Source organism: Chiloscyllium punctatum, chromosome 14 (genome assembly GCF_047496795.1).
Source record: "Chiloscyllium punctatum isolate Juve2018m chromosome 14, sChiPun1.3, whole genome shotgun sequence".
In the NCBI taxonomy this organism is placed as follows: domain Eukaryota; kingdom Metazoa; phylum Chordata; class Chondrichthyes; order Orectolobiformes; family Hemiscylliidae; genus Chiloscyllium; species Chiloscyllium punctatum.
The window spans coordinates 14,113,784-14,137,968 of NC_092752.1; the positions used below are offsets into that span (position 1 = coordinate 14,113,784).

General features: G+C 39.5%; 1 protein-coding gene across 4 annotated transcripts in view; it reads left to right on the plus strand.

Moving 5' to 3' along the window:
* Positions 1-23,255, plus strand: part of wrn (WRN RecQ like helicase) — a 103,275-nt gene extending 80,020 nt beyond the window's left edge. For 2 of the 4 annotated variants that reach the window (XM_072583923.1, XM_072583924.1), the window contains exons 31-36: positions 3,406-3,480; positions 6,449-6,617; positions 8,566-8,699; positions 11,013-11,129; positions 14,577-14,741; positions 21,634-23,255. In XM_072583923.1, coding sequence (XP_072440024.1) covers positions 3,406-3,480; positions 6,449-6,617; positions 8,566-8,699; positions 11,013-11,129; positions 14,577-14,741; positions 21,634-21,750 — 777 coding nt within the window. In that variant the 3' untranslated portion in view covers positions 21,751-23,255. Of the gene's footprint in view, positions 1-3,405; positions 3,481-4,613; positions 4,728-6,448; positions 6,618-8,565; positions 8,700-11,012; positions 11,130-14,576; positions 14,742-21,633 lie in introns of those variants that run through there. The other 2 variants (XR_011962392.1, XR_011962393.1) reach the window with 2 other exon arrangements.
* Positions 23,256-24,185: the final 930 nt, after the last annotated feature.

Sequence of the window (24,185 nt, forward strand, 5' to 3'; positions counted from 1 at the left end):
ACCAGGTTATAGTGCAACAGGTTTATTTGGAAGCACTAGCTTTCAGAGTGCTGTTCCTTCATCAGGTGGTTGTGGAGTATAAGATCATAAGACACAGAATTTGTAGCAAAAGATTACAGTGCCATGAAACTGAAATGATATGTTGAACAAACCTGGATTGTCAAGTCATGTTTTAAAATGGTTTGCAAGTTTTGGTTAATTAAAATGTAGATCCCAGAACTTCTTTTGAGTCACCTTCTCGAGATAACCTAAGGTTTTAATAACAAAAGATGACATCTCAGCTCAGATGTTGCATTAAAGGTGAGGTCAGAGTCTGTCTGTATCCCAATCTTGAGTCAGACTGGTTGACATGACAGTTATCTGTGAGGAAGAGCATCTCGCCAAGACCTTCCCTATGCCGCCTCTTTTCTCCTTTTAAACAACCACCAAACCTTAAACAGATCATTGTTTGCAGCAAACTGCCCAGCCTTCAGGACAACATCAACCACAACATCATACAACCCTCTCATGTCAATCACTGCAAGACGTGTCAGAGTGTCGACACGGATACTACCATTACCCGTGGGGGCACCACCCACCATGTACATGGCAGGTACTCCTATGACTTGACCAACGTTGTCTATCTCAAATGGCAAGGATGTCCTGAGGCATGATACATTGGTGAGACCAAGCAGATGCTACGATAACGGATGAATGGACACCACGCATGTTTTGGGCTAATTTATTTGAGGGGGTAATAAGCTATGTGGATAAAGGAAGCTGCCAGATTGGTGCGCATGGGTGTTCCCTCCCAGTTGGGGAGCACTTCCGTGGTGTCAGGGACATTCGGTGTCGGATCTTCAGGTGACCTCCAAAACGGACTTCGGGATTGGCAACAATACAAAGTGGCTGAAGAGAGGCTGATAGCCAAGTTCGGGACCCATGGAGATGGCCTCAACCAGGATCTTGGCTTCATATCACACTACAGGTGACCCCACTACACTGTACACTCTTGCACGCATATAAATTGCAGACCCACTCTCGTGTACACGCTCTCTCTCATACACACTCACACCCGCTCCCCAAACTCTCACCCTCTCACAAGGTTATACTTCATCACACCCACATACGGTTTACCAAGCTTTCACACACAAATGTACACACTCTCCCATGCAGTCACATGCACACACATTCTCTGTCTGTCTCTCTGTCTGTCTCTCTGTCTGTCTCTCTGTCTGTCTCTCTGTCTGTCTCTCTGTCTGTCTCACATGCACACATATATAGGTCTATGGGGTGAATTTGTATTTGCAGATACATTCAACGTGCATCTTTCGAGCAAAACTCTGCAGGCAGTCAATCCATGTAATATTTTGTAAAATCCACTTTCGAATTGGAACCAGTCTGACTCCAGATTGGGGTACAGACAGATTCTGACCTCACGCCTTTAATGCATTGTCTGACCTGAGATGTCACCTTTTCTTATAAAACCCTAAGTTAGTCTGAGAATGTGGTTTGAAAGAAGTTCTGAGATTTATATATTAATATACTGAAACTTGCAGCCCATTCTAAAAGATGAAAGATGTAACAATCCAGGTTTATTTAATACATCACTTCAGTTTCATGACACTGTGATCTTTTGCTCTAAATTCTGTGTCTAATGATCTTCTACTCCACAACCACCTGATGAAGGAGCAGCGCTCTGAAAGCTGGTGCTTCCAAATAAATCTGTAGGGCTGTAACCTGGTGTTGTGATTTCTATCTAACATTAACATTCATCTTCTGTGTCTGAAGTGTTGATTCTTTCCACTTTTAAATTACATACTGCTGTTCTGTTCTTCTTGCCAAGATGTCAAGTTCACATTTTCCCACATTATCGTCCATCTGCCAAAGTTTTGCCTATTCACTCCTCTTATCCTTTTCGCAGCTTGCTTTCCCATCTATCTTTGTGTCATCAGCAAATTTAACAACAATAAAATGAGTTCCTTTTTCCATTGATTATAGATTGCCAAGCCAAAGTGACCCATTTATCCATGCTCTTTGTTTTCTGTTGCTTAAACAATCTCTTACCCATGCTAATATGTTACCTTCCACACCATGAGCTCTTACTTGATATGGCACGTAACACATGCCTTCTGGAAATCCAGTTTCCTTTATCCACATTGCTTATTACCTCCTCAAATAAACTAGCCTAAAACATGATATTCCTTCCACAAAACCACATTAATTCTGCCTGATACTAGTGAGGTTTTCTAAGTGTGCTGCTATAAACTTAATATATTCTAGCATTTTCCCTTGCCAAAAGTTAAGGAAACTGACCTGTAGTTTCTTGCTTTGCATTTCTCTCTTTCCTGGAATAAATGTGTTACAGTCACCTAAGTTCCATTAGATTGAATAGCCAAAGAGTAACATAAAACCTTTATTCATTTTTAAGGAGTGTTATGGGGTGTTCCAGTATCACTGGTAATTCTGGTTTAGTGATGAGATGATCTGACAGTATGGGATCATTTGGAAAGAAGTGACCCTAGTATAATTACTTTAACTGAGTGAACAGAAAAAAAAAGTAAGAGTCAAAGCCAAAGTCTTGTTTTTAATAAGTGAAATTACTCAATAGAGCAATCAATTAGCAATGGGAAATACTTGGAGATGGATTGATGTATGACTGAGTAAGCGCCAAGTGGAGTACAGCAAAAACTGAACTTCAAAGGATTGAACTGAGAGAACACCATTGAGTGCATGCTCTTGAATACATTACTGAGAGAGTGCTGCACTGTTTGGGGTGCAGTCATATTAACAAAGTTGTTAAATGGAGGCCCCAACTGCTCCCTTGTATTGGCAGAAATGATGGCGTATTGCTTAAGGAGCAGGTAAGTGTCGCTACATTTCACCCACATTTAACATTTTCATCCTTTTTGTTGCATGACAGCATTGTCTTGTAGGGATCAACTAAAAATCTCAGTAAATTGCAATGGTTAGGCGATAGACCAATGTAGGCTCATGGCTATTTTTACCTTTTTTTAGTTTCTTTTCACTATAAAATAGATTTCTGATACTGTCAGCAAAATTGAAACATTAACACTTGATGGGCTAAGGCAGAAAAAAAACACTCCCATTATCCAAAATCATGTCAATTAACATTACTAACTATTCTCAGTCCTTGTCATTTGTTCATTTGATACCCAATCATCCGTGTGCATGTGACATCAGCTCTAGACCCCATTCCAAATTTATTCCTTTGCCTTGCCCAGTTCCATGCACAGACATGGAAATGGTATCTGCAGGATTTTCATGTATCTACCCCCTCCAGCATAAAGAGGGCTGAGCGTATCGATGATTAGGTTTACAAACTAAATTGGAAATAAGTTCTGAGAAGTTGATAGACTGTATTCATCTAAAGCCAGATTAATAGCTTTTATTAATTCTCAACAGATGGACAAGTTTTCTGTTTCAACTCACGTGGCAAATCAACCATTCGTCCATCTGAGCTCTACGTCACACCATGTGGTAAGGAAATACTCCAAAGCTTTGCTCATTTTGCCCAACTCATTGATAAATACTGAGACTGCAGATGGGTTACATGCTGTGTGTCATTTGACCATTTCATGAATGTAGAGCAATCTTGTCCAACGGGTGGCCTGTGTCCCACCAAAGGGGTCCTACCTGGTCTGTAATCCCTGTCTCAAATCCAGCTAAGTATATGTGGAAGATTTGCAAGAAAATGCCCCCCCCCCCCCCCCCCCCCCCCCCAAACAGAGGTAATTTCTTCTCTGCATTTGCTGTCATTGTCAGTGAGGTTGAGTTAGGTTCAGTTCCCATTATCAGTAGCAAATGCACAAGAGAAATGGTTTCTGTTTGAAGGAGCGGTGAACTCTGTGAATTTCTCTACATTCATTCAGTCTGAGGCCAGGATGAGGAAGTTCCTGGGATGTACGAAGCCAAACAGCTGCAAGGGATGTGATGCCTGCTGGGTCAGTAAGCCAGCCAGAGGCTGTAGTTGGGCTTTTCTATGGAATAGGTGGCATGTTTAGATCAACTTTTGAGGTCGGAGTTGTATAGAGTCAGAACAGTAAGACCCTTTCACAAACAGGTGCCATTGCCTCAACTCACTGTAAGACTGTATTCAAGGTGGCAGAATGCATTTCCTTAGCTGTGTATGTGTGTGGCTGTGAAAGCAGGAGAGTGTGTGTGTGTGTGTGTGTGTGTGTGTGTGTGTGTGTGTGTGTGTGTGTGTGTGTGTGTGAGAGAGAGGCAGTGACAGCAGGTGTGTGTGTGTGTGTGTGTGTGTGTGTGTGTGTGTGTGTGTGTGTGTGTGAGAGAGAAAGAGGCTATGACAGTGGGAGCATGTGTATGAGAGACTTTGATAGCGGGAGAGAGTGTGAAAGAGAGAGAGGTGGTGACAGCAGGAGAATGTGTGTGTGAGAGAGAGAGGGAGGGAGAGAGTGTATGTGTATGAGAGAGAAAGAGATGGGCTGTGTCAGGGAGTGTGTGTGTGTCTGTGTCTGAGAGGCTGTAACAAGGAGTGTGTATGTTTGTTGGGGGTGGGTCAGTATGACAAAAGTGGTGAACAGTGAGCCAGATTTGCACACTTTCTCTCTACCTCCTCTGCCCTCCTCCAACCCAAATATCAATCCACAAAGCAGGTTTGGAAAAGAAGAAACTTAGGTTGAATTACAACCTGCTTCTGATCCCCACTTTCTTATGAAAACCGCTGAGGCCATCTCATCCTCCATGCCACTAGAGGCAAACACAAGGTTAGTGTTCGTTCAATTCAATTCTTTAGCTCATCGTTTCCCTACCACCACCACCTCCCCTGGTGATCAGGAATTAAGGCTGTCTCTCTCCAGCTCTACTACTTAACCAAGCTGAGTGAACTGATAGAAAAATATTTCTGTTTGCTGCTTAGAGTCATCTTAGTGACCATATTTGATAATTATTCATTCATTTAAATTCTTGATTTATTGCTTTGGAACTGTTATGAAATTCATTGTTACAATTTTGGTAACTCTTATCTTTCTGAAATTGGCTAATGCCCCTCCTGAGTAAGACAAAAATGTCTTCCGTTGCCAGCAACTCTGTTGAATAAAAATGATGATTTTGGTGTCCTTAAATGCTGAAGTGTTCTGTGTATAGTCTTCATGTACTTTGTGGTCTTTTTTGACTTATCCTTTACTTCAGTAATTCTGCAGCTGTTGATCTGTTTAATTATTGTCTCTCTAGAACTCAGTCCAGAGATGAATGAGGTATATTTGAGGAAGGCAAATGAAACGAGAGAAGAGATAATTAATGTTAGAATGCTGATAATGATGGAGGAGCAGAGGGATCTTGGAGTGCATGTCCACAGATTCCTAAAGATTGCAGGCTAAGAACCTTTGGGGATATTTTTCTTTATTGGCTAAGGCTAGCAAGGACGTTATGTTAGAATTGGTTGAAATGCTACTTAAAACCATTGAAACCAAAGTAATGAGTAGTGCATTACATGAAGCATTTGATTACACTCGGGATGGTGAACAAGAGATTATTACAAGTGTTGCCAGGGATGAAAAACGTTTGCTCTGAGGAAATGTTTGATGGGTTGGAATTGTATTCTTTGTAACCCATAAGCCTGGGTAATTTAATTGGAAAGTATAAAATTTCAGGAGCCGAGATAGTATAGTTTCAAAATACATGTTTCGGCTTAGCCAAGAGGTCAATAATTGGGATTTCAGTTTAAGGTATTTTGCAGAAGTACAGCTGAGCAGAAACCTTTTCCGAGTGTGCTGTAATTTCAAGCGACGTGAAAAAAGAGCTGAAAAGTTAGATTTGTTGGATAACTCTTGCATCCAAAACAATAGGCTAATTGGCCACCACCTCCTGTGTGCGTTTTCTATGTTTGTATATAGATTTATGCGCCACATCACCAAATCTAGGCAAATTTAAAAGTTGAAAAATGTGGCACTGGAAAAGCACAGCAGGTCACGCAGCATCTGAGGTGCAAGAGAATCGATGTTTCGGGTGTAAGCCCTTCATCGGGATTGCTCCTCAGATGCTGCCTGACCTGCTGTGCTTTTCCAGCGCCACACTTTTCGACTCTGATCTCCAGCACCTGCAGTCCTCACTTTCTCCAAATTTAAAAGTTGGCTAATATGTAATCTTGTATTACTGTTGAATGCAGAAATATTAACTTGGCAACTTGAGCTGGAAGGTCTACAAGAAAGGTTTGCGAGTTAGAAATTTATAAATTAAAAAAAAACTACTAACAGCTCCATTAATTTTATTCACGAGATAAAACATTGTATACCATCAGGTTATCTTTTTACATAGGCTGATGTAAAATGAGTTACACACACCACTTCGTGCGTGTGTGTGTGTGTGTATTATATATATGTATATTTTTTCTAAAAAGTCACTGAAATCCTATGGACCTAATTCTGGAAATAGTTCTAATCATTTTATACACTATGTAATCTTGTAATTTTTGATGTCATCCTTTTAGTTTCCAAGTAAAACTAGAGATTCAAGCAACTTGACTGTACCTGTAGTTGGTCACTGTTCGGCTGATGCACTGAAATCTAGTTACTCAAAGAATGTCAGTCAAGCTGGCACTCATCAACCAGTTCAGGAGCTGAACATCAATATCATTCCAGATCCTCCAGTTACATCAGGTGAAAAGAATTTTGTCTTGTTCAACCATTCAGATTTTTTAAAAGGGAATGTTATGTTTCTTTTCCCAGCCTGGAATTAAAAAGTAAGCTAAATAAGTCGATAGATACAGTAAGAATAGAACTACATAGGTTTTAGTAATTGGAAGTGTTCTTCTGTTGATGAGCGCTTTGTGCGGTTTGGCACAGGGAATGAAGAAGTCCCAGCTTCAGTCCTTGGTTCCTGCCAAGTTAGGTTATCTTATTTGGTGTTGGATTGGAGGCTCTGATGTTGGTCTTGAGCCTGAAGGTTAGGGATGAGAACATGTTTGTCAACTCCAAATCCCGTCCATCCAGTCATCTATGTAGATGTGTGTGAATAACATAGTCAGTCCCATTAGCAAACTGTCTGCATGCATATTGTCAAAGCACACATGGGAGGGGTGATCATTTGACTAAGTTATTGGAGAGAACTATTAAGTGTAGGATTAGAAGATGAAGATGACAGGTACAAAATAGAAAGAAAATATATCCACTCATTGCCACAGATTGGTAGATTACAGATGACCACTTGTGAGCTCTTAATCACAACAAAAATGTTGCAAGATAGAAATGTGAGGGACTTTTTGTAGGAAGAAAGAAAATTTGGCACATCACATGGCATGTTGTACATTTTGGACTAATCTTAGAATTTGCATTTGAGGAGATTGGAGAATGATACATTGCAGTTGGAGACCCTCAAGTAAGGAGAACAAAATAATAGAAGATGTGCACATTCTCTGCATGACCTACAAAAACCAAGATGAGTTTAGTGGGTCTGGTGCTGTTGGGACACAAGGCATTATCCTGTCAAACCCCCTTGGCAATCAAAGAAGCAATTGTCAGATGTGCAGAAGCAAAATCCCCATGTCATCTCAGAGCCAGCAGCAAGAGAGCAGGCTCACCACATAGATTTACAGTGAGTGTACACTTCATTGAAGTGAATCAGTGCCCAGAACAAAACCAAATGTTGTTTCTGAACCAGTGCCTGTTCATAAAGCATAGTGCAGCATAACTAATACACAGTACAGGCATAAAAAGTATAACTTAAAAACTTAAGCCATTGCAGGATCCTTCTGTGTTCTGTCAGGGATGTCTTTTCAACTGGCTTTTGAGCTAATGTCCATCTGTCTTTTATTTGTTTTGTTCTGCTTGGGTCATATGTCCGTGCTTTTGATTTTCCTGTATTTGCTTTTTAAAGGTCACTTTTGGGTTGTGGGTGGAAAGACTGGCATTTGTCACATATATCTCAATACCCTGAGTTGATACAATTGAATGATTTTCTAGGATACTTAGGATGTAGCTGGAATCATACGTAGACCAGATACAGTTGGGAATATCTGTCTCCCATCTCAATATTATATTAAGAAATCAGTTGATTTTGAACCAATTCTTCAGCTTTATTATGGCTTTTACTGTTGCACTGTTTTAATTTTCAATTTTCTTTTTCATAAACTCAATTTAACTTTTCAATCTGTATTAGAATTCTGTTTTTCTTGATTATTAGGGCAAGTCTCTGCATTGCAAATACAAAGCAGCCCTATAGTTTAGTAGGGCTATGGCAACTTTAATGCAAATATATTTTTAGATTTGAGAAGTCGTTGGTGCTCAAAGCTCATGCGCTGTTGTGTAGTGTGCATGGATTTTATGATTCTTCGAATCCCTGTTCTTATGGTGCTCAAATTATAGCAGTGTGGAGGTTAAGTGCTTTCTGACAAGGAGGAAGAACAACTAGATAGGGTTAATCTTGGTGGTAATAAGTATTGTCAAAGCTTGAGAGCAAGGTAACTATCCATCCTGTAAACTAGAAAAAGGTTTCGAGAAAGGAAAAAAAAGAACAGATTGAGCCAAGGTACAGCTTTTTGTTTTGGCATTTTTGTTTCTGTATTACTGTCTACTTGTAAATGAGCCCTAAATCGTCTTTCATTAATAGATCTCAGCAGTTTGCAATCTGTTGAGAAGCAGCACAATGTTGATCGTATGGGACAGCCAGAAAGTTCTTGTGTTGAAACAAAATCTCTACCACTTGGCACTCAAGCGGAAGAACTAACATGGATTGAAACAGCTGTGAGTATTAAAGTTATGAACCTAATTTTTCTTTTTCATGAAATGGATGAAAACTATCATGTTGCTGCAATTATTGATTTCTGGTTTTAAAAAAATACATTTGAAATTAATTAAGATAATCTGAAGATTCTCAACCTAACGCTGTGAGTGCAAATGCAGGTCTGATTTTTCAGTGTAACATTGTGCTATGAGCACAGATAAACAGGTTAAACCAGACCTATAAAATTTGGGTAATTGTACATGCTGTGTTATTTCTGTAATTGCTAGAGGAAGGAGCATTGATTAACATCTTAATAGCCAGAGAAACACATCCCTCAACAGCAATGATAAGACAAAATAACTGATATGAAATAATTGCTTCACTGAAGTGTGAAATGCAATGATTCTTTGTTCATGACATGATTCCATGTTAGGCTTTTCTGTTTGAGATCCTTGTGTCACATATTCTTTTGGTGTTTTGCCTATTCAGAGGATGTGTCTGTAGGTGGCAGTAGAATTCCAGAGTTCACTTTACCTTGCCATTCAATCTTCCATTCATTGGTTTATATTTGAAAGCCATGAATTACTGAAGTTATTTGCATTTTCACATTTTAGTACATGAATGAAGAGGCAAAAACAGTTTTCTATATTTAAGGCGAGGAGAAACAAACACTTGCTATAACTCCGTTCTGAGGAAAGGTCAGGCCTGAAACGTTGATTTTGCTACTTCTCGGATGCTGCCTGACCTGCTGTGCCTTTCCAGCACCAGTCTAACCTTGACTCTGAGGAAGGGTCACTCAACCTGAAATGTCAACTCTGACTTCTCTCCACAGATGCTGGCAGACCTGCTGAGCTTTTCCAGTAATTTCTATTTTGTAGTTTTGCCATAACTTTTCCCTGCTGTAAACCTCTGACTCTTATGATTTCCACACATTCTAAAGCATGCAGAAGATTGTGGGTTAGTTTCTAATTCCAAACCAGTACTCTTCAGATTTGTTCTCAGGGTGAGAAATTTCAGTGTAGGGAAGGGAAATGGTTTCTTTTCTCAGTTGAAGTTCCTTGTAGCAGATACTTGCAGACCACATGAAGTGTGTGAACCTGCACACGGACAGCTGCTCCAACTGTGTCCCAACATGTTTTCTATACAATCTCCACACAACACACCTGATTTGCACTAGTGTTTGTGTTTCTATGTCACCTTTACAGTACAATTTCCTTTTGTACGTTCTCCATGCCGACACCTCTATCAATGAGCCAACTTGCTAAGCAGTCAATATACTATTCCCATTCAACGTAAGTTTGTATTTAGTGTCTTTCATACCCTCAGGACATCCTAAGTACACAATGGCCAATGAATTACTTTAAAGTGTAGCTACTGTCAATATGTAGGCCAGTGTGGCAACTAATTTATGCGCAGTAACATCACACAAGCATCAGTGGATACTGAGTTAATCCATTTTTGGCAATGGTCAACAGAGAGCATCTTTTCTACATTACAAGTCAAACATTAATCCGAATATTCATTTACTGGATGTGAAGCTTCAGACAATTTGCTGATTATACCTTCAATAATATGTAAATGCATTTCTTTTCAAAGTATCTATATTATCACAGAATCTTACTCATTAGAAACCAGCTAAAGCTTCCAGTCAATAAGATGTAAATAATTTTCCCTAAAATACATTAATTAAGAATATAATTTTTGGGATTATTTCTCATTTGTATTAATGTTTACATTTTTGTAATTATTGAGATAAGCTTTAGATGTTAATTCTTAAAAACATTTTCATCATTAATACCAGAAATGACTTTGTTTTGTAGATGCCTGAGAGAAAATCAATAGAACTTAGCCCAAAACAACAGAATGATAAATATTTTCCCTTCAACAACTTAACTTCAATGTGTCAGAATGAATGCCCTGAATCCACCCAATATAGACACACGATGCAGATCTGTGCAAAATGGAAATCCAAGCATTGCTGAGAAAAGGGACACACTGTCAAAAGCTTTTTAACTTGCATTGATCAGGACAGAACTCTATGCTCTCCATTGACCATCGCCAAAAATGGATTAACTGAGTATCCACTGATGATTGCATGGTGTTACTGTGCATAAATTAGTTGCCACTTTGGCCTACGTAACAACAGTAGCTACACTTTAAAGTAATTCATTGGCCATTTTGCACTTAGGGATGTCCTGAGGGTATGAAAGACACTCTGTACATATAAACTACCTTAAATGCCTTGTTAGTGAAAATTTTCTCTTTTATATGAAGCATATCTCTATGATTCATTAATATATTCCAACTACAAATGATCATGTTTCTCCCTTCAGGGAAAACACACCAGCACTTGTCAAAAAGTTCAACCTGGCGTATCCTCTCTTTGTTTGGCATCTTGGAACCAATCAGACAATGACACAATTGATCTATTTGATGATCTGCCCACAGAGGTGAGTCAGTTCCACTGATGACCACTTATGTTTTTTGCAAGAAGTTACATTTTGCAATTTCATTCAACCTAATGTCGTCTTTCCGCATGATAGTGATTCTATGATACAGTTCTTAATGCTTGCAACTCTTTAAAGCACACCTGCATACGCGCATGTTTTTTGAGGTGTCATGTAGTAAGTTATACAAGAACACTCTGCAATAAAAATGAATACTTTCCATTACTGGTACCAGCCTTCACTTAAATTGGTTAAGGAAAGATTTCTGAGAGTTAGAGTCATTGAGTTTTACGGTACAGGAAATAGACCCTTCAGTCCAACTTATTCATGCTGACCAGATATCTTAAATTAATCTGGTGTCATTTGTGAGCATTTGGCCCATATCCCTCCTTCCTATTCATATACCCATCCAGATACCACTTCCTCTGGCAGCTTATTCTATGGACACATCATCCACTGCATGGGAAAATAACCCCAGCCTTTTCAGCCTGTCCCTATAGCTCAAACCCTCCAACCCTAGCAAAATCTTTGTAAATATCTTCTGCACCCTTTCAAGTTTAGCAACATATTTCCTATTAGCAGGGATGGCAAAATTGAACATTGTTTAGGCTACTTTTGGAATACTGTGTCCTGTACACTGCAAGATGACATCCCAATCCCATACTCGATGCATTGACCAATAAAGGCAATCATACTAAATGCCTTGTTCACTCCCTTGTCTATCTGTGACTCCACCTTCAAGGAACTATGAAGCTGCACTCCTAGGTCTCTGTTTGATAACTCTCCCCAGGACCCTACCATTAAGTGTAGAAGTCTTGCCTTGATTTACCTTATCAAACTGTATCACCTCACATTTATTTGAATTAAACTCCATCTGCCATCCTTTGGTCCATTGGCCCATCTGATCAAGTTCCTGCTGTACTCTTGAGATAATCTTCTTTGCCATCCATTGCACCACCTATTTTGGTGTCATCTGCAAACATACTAACCATGCCTTCTATATTCACAGCCAAATCAATTATGTAAGTGACAAAAAAGCAGTGGATGCAGCACCATTCCTTGTGACACGCTGCTGGTCGCAGGTCTCCTGTTCTTGCCCTACTGTCATTCCGTTTCCCCCCTTCTCCGTCGAAGCAAAATGCTCAGATGCAGTATAGTTTTACCACCTCCATTTTTATTCCAAGTCCTGGAGGGAGAGAGAACGATTGCCCATGTGTACATGGACAGGAGTTCACGTTCTTATCTGGAACAGCAGTTTCTCAATGAGCTATATAGTCATTTTACAGTGAGGAGCATCCAAATAAGGCAACATACATATTAATTGGGTGATTGTTATAATCATGAGTATCAATAGCAGAGACCAAGCCTTTTACTGATATACAATGAATGTTCTTAACCTTGTTAACCGGATTCATACAATGGATATTTTTCCCCTTGTTAGCTGACCTTGCATTCTGAATGCTTCCAATATTTCCAATGGCTCTCCGTAATGAATATTTTTCCACCTATTAACCCATTACCCTTGCCTCCAGCATCCCATTGTTATCCGTAAGTTCTTATCTGATCCTAGTCCTGCTCAGCTGAACCTCTTGTTTCACAAAACTCAGAGCTTAACACTTTCCCTGCCTGCTTATACCCATTCTCACCACCATCCTTTGTCTCCTACCTTCAAACCAGTTTTATATCCAAAACAATGTGACTACAACTGTGGCTTTGCTCTGCCTTTTGATAAATTTTCCTTGCCATTCTAACTCCCTAAACTGCTCCTCTTTATTTCTGAGAGAATTTCAGGGAGGTTTTTCTACATTAAACATATTACATTAATGCAAGTTTTTGCTTGGGGGAGGTGATGGTGAGATGGAAATTGCCCTGGACTAATAATCCTGAGACCTGTGAAAATCAGTGCTCTGGCAGTACTAATGACCTTTTTAGATGTATTTAGCAGATTTTTTAAATGCACACTTACAAAACATGTTTTGCTATCTTTCTCACTTGCTTTACTGTTCCCCTTTATTGGATTTTTCTTCTCATTCTTTTGGCTTTTACTGTCTGTCTCTGTCTGTCTCTGTCTGTCTCATACACTCTCCTCCTCTTTCCTTTTGTCTGTTTTGTCAGTTGTTCTTGTTTCAGTTTAGTATCTCTCTGCCTCTATTATAATTTAGTGCAATGTACAATGTTTTAAACATTTTCTACTCCCTGCATTCAAATTTACAATTTCGATATTCTCTCCGGTTTGCACAAATCCTCAAGAGCTGCCACATGATCTTTGATACTTCTGTGTGACCAACCATCCAGAGAAATCTAAGGGCAGCTCTTGAGTTGACCCACTCTTTGACTTTGAGTCTTCCTGAAATAGAGCACTTTGCTCTGACAATCTGGCCAAGATTGGTGTGCTGTGCTGTGGAGGAATCATTGGCAGGTATCTACATCTTAACATTTTGTGATACAGTATATTGGCTCACCATTTGCCCTTTCTGGTAATCGATAAACTGGCTTGACTGCCCTTGACTCTTATCCAAGATACATCATAGGTTCTGCTCATGTAATTGAAGCAAACACCGTGATGTTAAAGTGACCGATACTACTGTCTCCTTGCTAAAACCCTCTCTTGCATGTTGTCACCATATTTGTACTAAGTAACCTGTTTCTTAACTTTTAAAAGAATCATTCGCAGGAAGTAGGTATCATTGGCTAGGTCAGCATTTATTGTCCATCCCTAAGTGCCCAGAGAACAGTTTATAGTCAACTCTATGCTGGTGTGTCTGGAGTAACATGGAGACCATTCTGGGTAAGGGTGGCAGATTTCCTCCCTAAAGGACATTTGGTGAACCAGATTGTTTTTCTTTTCCTGACAACTGACAATGATTTCATGGTTGTCATTACATTCTTAATTCCAGATTTTAATTGAATTCAAATTCTACCAATTGCTATGGCAGGATTCGGGGATCTCAAGAATATTACCTGGGTCTCTGGATTCCCATTGAACAATAGCACTATTAGGCTATCACCTCCTCTATTGTATGGCTCTGAACAATGGAAAGACATGGTTCACTCAATCAGCTTAAAATAATGCTGATTTTTACAAGTACAATTTAGAGTCTAAAGTAATTATTTTTTGTTTTGTTGAAGCCCTTAAAATTGAAAGGAAGTCTTAGATGGGCATTCTTCCACCATTGGCAGCTGTGTTTCAAACACTTAAGTCTTGGGATCTGGAATTCTTGCTCTTAGACTAGGCATCTTTCTTTCTTTGTTTCTTTTTCAAATCCACCTTAAATCCCACCTCTAAACACGTTATTGACCCCTCCTGATCACTCCTCTTTTGGTTTGTCATTTTTTTGTTGTTGTTCATGCCTCTGAAACACTCGGAGGTTTTTTTTTCTAGAGGTAATGATCTAGCATACTTGATTTAAACATTTTCCCAACTAAAAATTTGGATTTTGCTTTCTCCAGAAAAAGCGTGCAGATGCAGAAAAACCTGAAGTGACATCTTTCATCCAGACTGCTGAGAGCAGTCAGAGTGTTCCAAGAAATGTATCCTCTACTAGCTTAGCATCATGGAGCCAGCCATTGATTGATGTTTCTGTGGGCGATTTGTTTGATGATTCACAGAAAGAGGTGAGGCAAAGTGGGTAGTTTATTTGATGACCGTTGATGTGAGACACTATGGGCCAGGTTAACTAGGCTGAATGATTCAGGCCTGTGAAGTTCCTTCATGCATCTATAATTTATTTTTCCTGAGTGTGACCACGTTTCATTAATGTGCATACATGAAATCGTGTCTCTAAAATCCAGTACACCCAAGGGGAGCAACAACAAAATTAATTTAGTATTTTATCGCCTTCAGAAAATATAAGCGTTTCAATTGCAGTCAGGCAACATCTTGATAAGTGCTCATCTTTCTTTTCAAATCCCTCCCAAGCCTTGTGAAACCCTATTCATTTAATATCTTCTAGCCTCAAACCTTTTGAGATATCTGCACTCCTGTATTGTGGCCTACTGTGCATTCCCAGTCATAATTCCTCCACTATTGATTTCAATGCCTTCAGTTGCTTGGGCCCCAAGTATGGAATTCCTTCCTTGTACTTTGCTTTTGTCCTTTAAGGCTTTTCTTAAGCCTGGTCAAAGAGACAGATTTTTTTTGGTCATATGACCTCACATTTCCTTACATAGCTTGGCGTTTTAGATCCTTTGTTTTCTAACGCTACTCCATTAGATAAAGGATCTAGATCCGTGCACGCTTGGAGGGTCGAAGGGCCTGTTCCAGTGCTCTCATTTTCTTTTGTTCTTTTTGTTCTTGAACATTTAAGTACATTAAAGGCACCATATAAATAAAAGCTGATGTTGTTTAATTGTTTGATGTCCTGAGAGTAATAGTTGTGAAATAGTTTGGATTGGAGTCATATGTGGGCCTGAATGGGTAGGTTCCTTTCCCTGACTGATTTGGGCTTCTAAATGCAGTCCATTTGTCATCATTCTTTTTGGTGTTGGTGCATGAATGTTCGAATTTAACGAATTAAAATTCATGACTTGATACAGTTTTCTGTAAACTCATGATCTGAGTTTTTGATCAGTACTGTGAATAGTCTGGAATATTGGGTTTGTTCATTGCATTATCTGTTACTGCTCTTTAAAAACTCATTTGTGCCAATAGCAGCACTGAAGATAATGTTGCTTCTCATGTTAACGAGGAGAAATGAATGAATAATTGAAGGAAACACAAAATGCACATTAGCACCCTCAATTTCCATCAGGAAATGATCCAAATCTTCAGAGCATTTAGTGTGAAGTTTTGAAGATTAATGTGAGGGAATTATGTAGCCTGCTGTCCGTATTTGCATTGAATTCGTGCAAAAGGTGGAGAAAACCAGTTTAGTGATTTTACAGAGTAATTTATCACTGCATCCTCCACGCAATGCTCATCACTTTACTATTTCAAGAATCTCAAAACATTGAGCAGGCCGAGTGACAGCTACAATGGAGCTGGTAACATTAATCAACATTCAGTCACCAGCCAAAGCCATCAGCTGTGACATTGAGTGATTGGAAGAGGCGCAGCACAGTCAGTCACTTTGACAAAAGGGCCAGATCCTAAGAAGTCAGTCCAAGGTTAGTGCATACAGCAGAACGACTGAAGTCTTGTGAAATTCATCCAACCGTACAGATTCTTTGCGTTTTGTAGCAGGCAAGCATTTCTGGTTAACTATAACTATATTTTTGGAACACGTTATATAGATTAACAACTGAAATTGACTTACAAAGTATAAATGGATTTGGCAGTTCAGGGGAGTTCTTAAAACCGTTTTTAGCTTTATCAGATCGTTTGTATAGTAATATTTTCAGTTTATGAAATTATGTTGGATGCTCCTGTTAACAGTTATTACTCCTTAAAAGCAGAGTCCACTTTTAGCGTCAGAGCGATATACAGCACTGAAAAAGACCCTTCAATCCAACTCTTCCATGCCGACCAGATATCCTAAATTGATCCCTTCCCACCTGCCAGCATTTGGCCCATATCCCTCTAAAGCTTTCCCATTCATATATCCATCCAGATGCCTTTTTAAATGTCGTAAGTATACCAGCCTCCACCAATTTCACTAGCAGCTCGGTGCATATATGCACCATCATCTGTGTGAAAATGTTGCCCCTTAGGTCCCTTTCTCCTCTCACCTTAAATCCATGCCCTCCAGTTTTGGACTCCTCTACCTCAGGGAAAAGACTATTGTCTATTTACCCTATCCATGCCCCTAATGATTTTATAAACTTCTATAAGGTAAAACAGCCTTAGCCAATTCAGCCCCTCCCTATAGCTCAAACCCTCCAACTTTGGCAACATCCTTGTCAATTTTTTCTGAATCCTTTCAAGTTTCACAACATCCTTCCTATAGCAGGGAGACCAGTATTGCAAACGTGACCTAACCAATGTCCTGTACAGCTGCAACATGACCTTCCAATGCCTATACTCAATACACTGACTAATAAAGACAAGTAAACCAAATGCCGCCTTCACTAACCTGTCTATTGGGACTCCCCTTTCGAGGTCTTTTTGTTCAGCAGCATTCCCAGGACCTTTTGTCAAGATAGATCAGCAATGCATGACAGTGTTTGTTCTGAGTTTAATTACATTGCAATATTTGTGATGGGGGCTCTTTTGGTAGTGTCAGTTGTGAAAAGTATGAAAAGCCAATTTATATGATTGCTCATTATAGTGCAACCATAATTATTGTACAACTCTAATCTTGATTAATGATTGAATGAGCGTGTAGAAAATGATGGCATCCTCTGGGGAAAAGTTATTGGAGCATGAAGATTGTCTTTCTGTTTGACGTAGATGAGGAAAAGCTGCAAAAAAACCCACTTTGAATAAATACTACTTCTGATTTTTTTTTCTCCAAATATTGCATTACTCAACAAGCTTGAACATTTTTAAAGGTGCTATGGGTGACTCAAAATTCACAACCAAAATTGTCCATAAAAATAAATGGTCCTCCTCTGTGGGCTGCCATTGTTCAATCATGTTCTCCAACTTGAAGCTACTGTTTTTTTGAGTAATTCTGTGTGGTTTTGAAGGAGGATACAGCTGAATAAAACCATGAGAGAGAAATCCACAGAGGGAACAGAGTGTTTTTTTTTGCTGATGGGGTATTTTTAATGACTTCGTAATACTAGTTCATGGGTCACAGACTGCATAACCTACTCATGTTCCTGTGTTCCACCTGAGTCATCAGGAACTTGACTGTTGCAGTTACCAAACATATTTTCTCTCTGCTGCTGCAGAAGACCCACACGGAGTAGGCGATGGTGATCATCCCATGCTGGCCCGATTTGACACACTCCTGGCTGTAAGCCAAGCCAGCATTCTTGCTGTTTCTAAAAAAAAAACAAATCCGATTTTGTATCCAGAGTTGAAATGCTTTAAGCTGATGGAATGTCTATAGAATTCCTCTGATTTCTGCTTCTATGTACTGGTGTTGTCTGAAGTTGAGACCCTAATAAATTTAAGTAAAACTTTCACTCGACAGGCTTAGATTGTCAAGTGATAGGACTTATGGAATGGTGTGTGGTTTAGTTTATCTTCCTCACACATATCAGGTTCATTTGTATTCAACAATGTCTGCACTTTTCACATTAAGTAGATCTAAAGTCCATTCTAATTAAGGATCTGCAGGGTAGCAATGAAATCTGGTAGTTGTGTCTTGCATCCAATGATATGTTAGGATATTGCACCCCGATTCATCTATCCCATTTCTTTTAACTGAGATTGTTGTGTAGCCTTAAATATGGTCATGAATGGACTATAAATATCCAAGCTTCTGATTTGGAAAATAGCACAGTCTCAGCTCTCTTAGTTCATGGGGATACAGGCTGTAGTTCAGCATCTTTTGGTGTAAAGATGCTTGAAATCATCATGTTTCTTCCCAAGGTGATCTCACAGTTTTATTTTGGTCAGGATCTAGTATGAGGCAGTTGATAACCACAGCCAGATAGGTGCTGCTGTATATGTTGTGTTTGCCAAGTTGGCAAATTTATTTCAGTTGCAAAGAACCACTTGAATGACATAATGATTAGAAACTATATTCTCCTGAAGGTCTGTTTTACTTTCCTACGGAGTGTGTAATGCCATTAATACTGTCTGTAACGTAATTTTGTGGAGTAAGCTCTGTTCCTTTTTAATTTCAGATTTACTGTCTAAATTTGGCAAAATCTCCATAGCAGTATTTTTGGCTTGTTCTAGAAGCAAAGATTGGGAAATTCTCCTGAATTAATACTATAGTGCTAATAAATTGCTTCCAAATTGGGAATGGAATGCCCGAATACGGAGAAAGTTAAGACTAACTTGTGGGTCAGTTGTTGTTCTTAAAATCTCAAATGCATCAAGGCCACACACAACTATTCTCTCCGTTCCTGATGGATTACTATAGCTTAGTTTGTGGCCAAGAAAGTTGTATTGAGTAATTTTGAACTCCTGCATGCTAACAGCTTGGGAACAACGTAGTAAGAAAATTATACTTCTGAATTTCTTTGTTTTGCCCAGCCTGTTGTTTAAGCTGTGACATCTTTTAAAATATGCAGTGCAGCTTCTTAAGTACGTCAATAGCTTGCAAGTGGCCCACGTCAATTATTGCATGGCCGTACACACACAAATGCAGCCCAGAGGGATCATTGGTGCCAACAGCATTCAAACAGCTGGACAGTATCCAGGATGTGGAAATCTGCATTATCAACACCTGTCTATTATTTTCAATATCCACACCAACTCCCATTGGGTTACTATGGCTGTGTACTATCTTGAAGATGAGCCACACTTAGTCACTTTAAAGATTGATTCTTTGATGCACCCTCCACTGTTCAGAAGGACAGAGACAACAGGTATATTTGGAGGCGAGATTTATGGAGAATAGTCCAGCCTGTGAAATTAGTATGTGGTGATGAGAGTTACATCATCTTGGTGATAAGTTGGAGAAGGATTCTGCCTATTAATGTATAATGACGAGTGAGACAACGCAGTGTTTACTGTGAAGATCACAGTGGTCTACTTGAGTTGGACATTGTGATATATATGCCAGCTGACCCTGGCTCTACAGATGGCTTCGCTGAAAGGCATCATGTAGAAAAAGGCTAAGGGTAGAACCTCCAGTCATTGCAGAGTGTGCATGCACAGACTGAAGGAGAAATTATTATGGATCTCCTGAAAATTGGAGTGGAAAGGTAGAGGTAAGCCTGGCTTAAGATTTGCTCTTCTGACTGTACAGGACCTAAGCAGGACAACTATGCTAATAGGTCAGGTCTGGAATCCACAATCTTTTGACTTTGGCTACTGCTGAGCCACCACTGTCACAGAGAAGGTCGACTCGCCTGCACCATATCGTTTTGATGCCTGCCCATCACTATTTAATCTCTCCCTATCATGAGAGTAATTGTTTGAGAGAGATGAGAAATTCTATTTTAAAATACCCATGACTAATTGGGAGAGAAAAATCATGAAAAATTCCTTTCTGGTCCCTCCCTTAACCTTCACAGGCAAAAGATAATTTGTATAGAATTTAATCAAATGATGGAGTCATTAGCTTGAATATAATACCCCTCTGACCAGCAGGGACAAATAAGTTACACAATCACTAACTAAAACAAATCCTATGCCCCAAAGCTTGATGCATCTTTCTTAATCTTATCAGCTCCAAAAGAAAGTGTAAGAGTGAAAGTGTATTTAAAACTGAGAAGAAAATCCCAGACTGCTGTGAGTGAATCATTCATTGAGGATGTTACTTTGAATGAGGTGTGATCTTTCTTGATTGATCTAGATGTGCTGGCTAATGATGTACTTGCTTTCCTTGCTATAGTGAGCTTCTTTGTTGATGAGATTATGCTCACAGGTCATCTCACTTTCAAGACAATATTGTGTCTAACCATGTTTAAGGTCTTGGCTCTTCATTCTCAGGCCTTGCTTTTTGAGATGTACAGATTCATGAGCAGTGAGCTATATCAGTCATTGCTGCTTTAACCTGAAAGCTCAATCTTCAAGTGGAAATGCAGGAAGACTGTTTGAATTAGTGAGGCATTGTGTGTAATTCTTAAACCTTCCTTTTTACAGTAAGACTTGCATTTAATGTATATTGTTTATATGATAGTCTCTGAATGGAGCAGTCAGTCTACTCTAAGGGACTCTGTAGATGTACCTTCTGGGCAGGTTGAGTGACCAATATGATTAGATTACTTAGTGTGGAAACAGGCCCTTCGGCCCAACAAATCCACACCGACCCGCTGAAGCGCAACCCACCCAGACTCATTCCCCTACATTTACCCCTTCACCTAACACAACACTGCAGGCAATTTAGCATGGCCAATTCACCTAACCTGCACATTTTTGGATTGTGGGAGGAAACCCACGCAGATACTGGGAGAATGTGCAAACTCCACACACACAGTGGCCTGAGGCGGGAAATGAGCCCGGGTCTCTGGCACTGTGAGGCAGCAGTGCTAACCACTGTGCCACCGTGCTGCCCACAATGCAAATTTGAAATACATTATTCTTTGCTATGTTAATTTGTCAATATCAGTCCTGTGCACAGAAGTATACACCTACATCCAGTCACCATCAGACAAGTCTGCTTACTGACCAATAACAAATACTATTGCAATTTTTCTCACCAATTTTTGACAATTCCTGATCGCCACCTGCTAAAGTGAGGGCATTATTAAACCTGATTTGAATTGGTATTCCTGAATCATGAATACCTTTGTTGATTGCTTGTAATGTGTAGATGGAATGATTAAAGAAAATATAATAGCTGGATTAAGTGCTTAATAAAGAGTATAAAATACAAAGGTATAAATCGACAATAATTTGATCGAATTGTGCTTGGGCCAAACTATGTTTGGTTGCTATGGACAAGCGGCTGTGGAGGTGACTATGGTCAAGGTTTAACAGTAATTTACATCGGATACTATCAAATATGTGCCACTGGGATTTAAGGCTGCCTGCCAGTTGCATACATCTCTTGTCTTTCAGATATGCAGTCAGTCAACAAAAAGGAAACTGCCAGATTGGTTTGGCTCTTCAAATCCACAGAAAATCTCCTGTACTACCAAGAAGAAAGTGAAGAAAGGGAAAGGACTTTTCAGTTGAACTCTCTTCACTGCTATTGGTTTTCTGATAAACATCTCAACACTACAGAGTTTGTGATAGAGTAAGCAAGCGTTTTGGGACCAGACTCAGTATTTTGAGTGTTTTGCATGCAACCTTGTTCAGCTGGTGACAACCTGATTCAGAGCATTCAGCTTGACAAGAGGAAAGCAGCAGAAGATGGCAAGATGATTTTTTTTGTTTGAAAAACCATTTTGAATGTCTTTGAACTCACTGTTAAGTCAGTTTTAATGATTTTCTTTATGCATTGTGAAACTATTTCACAATGGTTATTTCTTGTTATTTGTTAAGCCCACGAATGTATATGGTGAAATTCTGTTCTCTATAGTTTTGGAAATGCAATGTAATTGGGATTCCTGAGCAACAAGTAAGACATTTTGATGTTGGGCTATTTCTCATTTGTTTTGAAAGTCTGTACCTGTATTGTACAGTAAGGTACTATGCTATAATAATAGTATTGATAACATGCCAATAACCTTTGTCACTTTGTGATCCTAGACGGATTCTCTCTGGTAGAAAGTCCAAAGGAACTGCACTATTGCACAACATATACTGAGACTGGTTCTGATCATTCTAGGTGCATTGAGAAGGATTGCTACACATTAACTGGTGCTGCAAGTGCTCAATAATTTCAAGCAAAATAGTTCTTTGGTCCAATTATTTTTATTCAGTTTCACAGTTGACGTCAGGTTGTGCTTTCATGACAGGAGAACTATTTTATTCCCCATCCCATGAAAACATTAATAATGTGTTCATCAGGCAATGTTTCTTTCATGCTCCCATGTTTGCCTTTGTCAGATTATAAAAATGGCATTGCGTGGTGGAACATTAAAGCCGTGCACCACAGCAGGTTAGAATGTGTGTGAATTATATCTTTGCCTTCCAGTGTGGAGGGGAATTTCAGCTTCAGTCATGCATTCATGGACAATGTTGAGTTGTGACCAAGCAGCTCCTTGTGAAGTGAAGGTCTGGTGACCTTCAGTTGTTGAGAGGCGGCACTCCGCTGCTTTTTCAGATTTCTCAAAACTATCGGTCACCTTTTTGGAGCTCAAGTATTTGGATGTTCCCAAGAGACATAGAGAAAAACACTGTCATAATGCCAATCGGGAAGATATTACTTGGAAATGAAAGGAAAGTCTAATTTGGATTGTTATAACTTCATATATGATTGAACTGTAGAGATGGACACAGCTTCTACTGAGGCTTTTGTTTTGGACAGAATGTGGTTAGACTCTTCTGAAACAATAAACTCCAAAGGGATTTATGCTGCATTTTACAGTCTTTACTAAAATGGGACTAAATGGTAAATCAGCATTTCAATTTTTTTTACCAGGAGGAGTATAATACCCAACATGAGATAATTGTCTGTACTTATGAGTCAGAATGACAGCAGATTGTATATTATGCGATGCACTGTTTGTATATTTCAGCACAACTTGGCAAAGCAAAGTTAATTGATAATAAATTTCTACCTTTTCACTGGTGAATTACTGGGTCTGATTCTTGCTTATGAGGGTTGAATCAATTTTGGAAGTTCTGAATGACGACACAAAGGTCTGGAATTCCAGTGATTCTGTTGGAGCTGCATTCACCTTCAGGCACTGATCTGCATTGTTGGTTTTTTTTGGAGTCAACATATTTAAATGTGCGGAGGTGTGCAGGATACAACATCTTCAGATGTGCTTTGGGAGTGGGATTGTGGGAGATGGAGAAAACTCTTGCCTGCAGATGAGGTGGGAGGTAAACCCCTTATGGAACATGGAGAAACGTGAAGATAATGAGAGAAGGAGAGGGTTCACCTGGAACAGAGAGAGAAACTGATGCAGTGAGAGGAAGTAAAACCACATCTTCCTTAGAGGAACAAAGGGGTAAATCGGGAACCTGAGAGATGAAGGCAGCAGCCAAGCTTCCTGTTCTTTTCCTACAGCTGGAAGGGATCTCAGACCTGCATTTTCTCGCAACTATGTTCAGGATTGGGGCTGGTGACAAGATTGTAGATAGGCAGGGTGTCTCTCCTGGGGCACTAGAACTGTGTTGTAGTATAGGAACAGGTTTAACAACTGTACCACAAGAACAGTAAACAGTCTGATCCTGCAACCCTTTGAGTGCAGTGTTCCTTCATTCGTGAGCTCACAGGAATGACAGTCTGGGATATAGAAATAGGCCATTAAGTCATTTGAGCTTCACTATCGAATTAGATTATTGCTCAATTTGTACCCAACTCCATTTGTCTACTTCTGCTCCCATGATACCATCAATGAAAATTTATCAATTTTAGTCAGACTTTTCAGTTGCCCCAGAATTTACAGCCTTTGAATGAGAGGTTACAAATTCCCAAAATCTATGAAAAATGAATTCAGGTGACACTCCTGAATGATGTAACTACACTGGGGAGGTGAACCACAGACTGGATAACC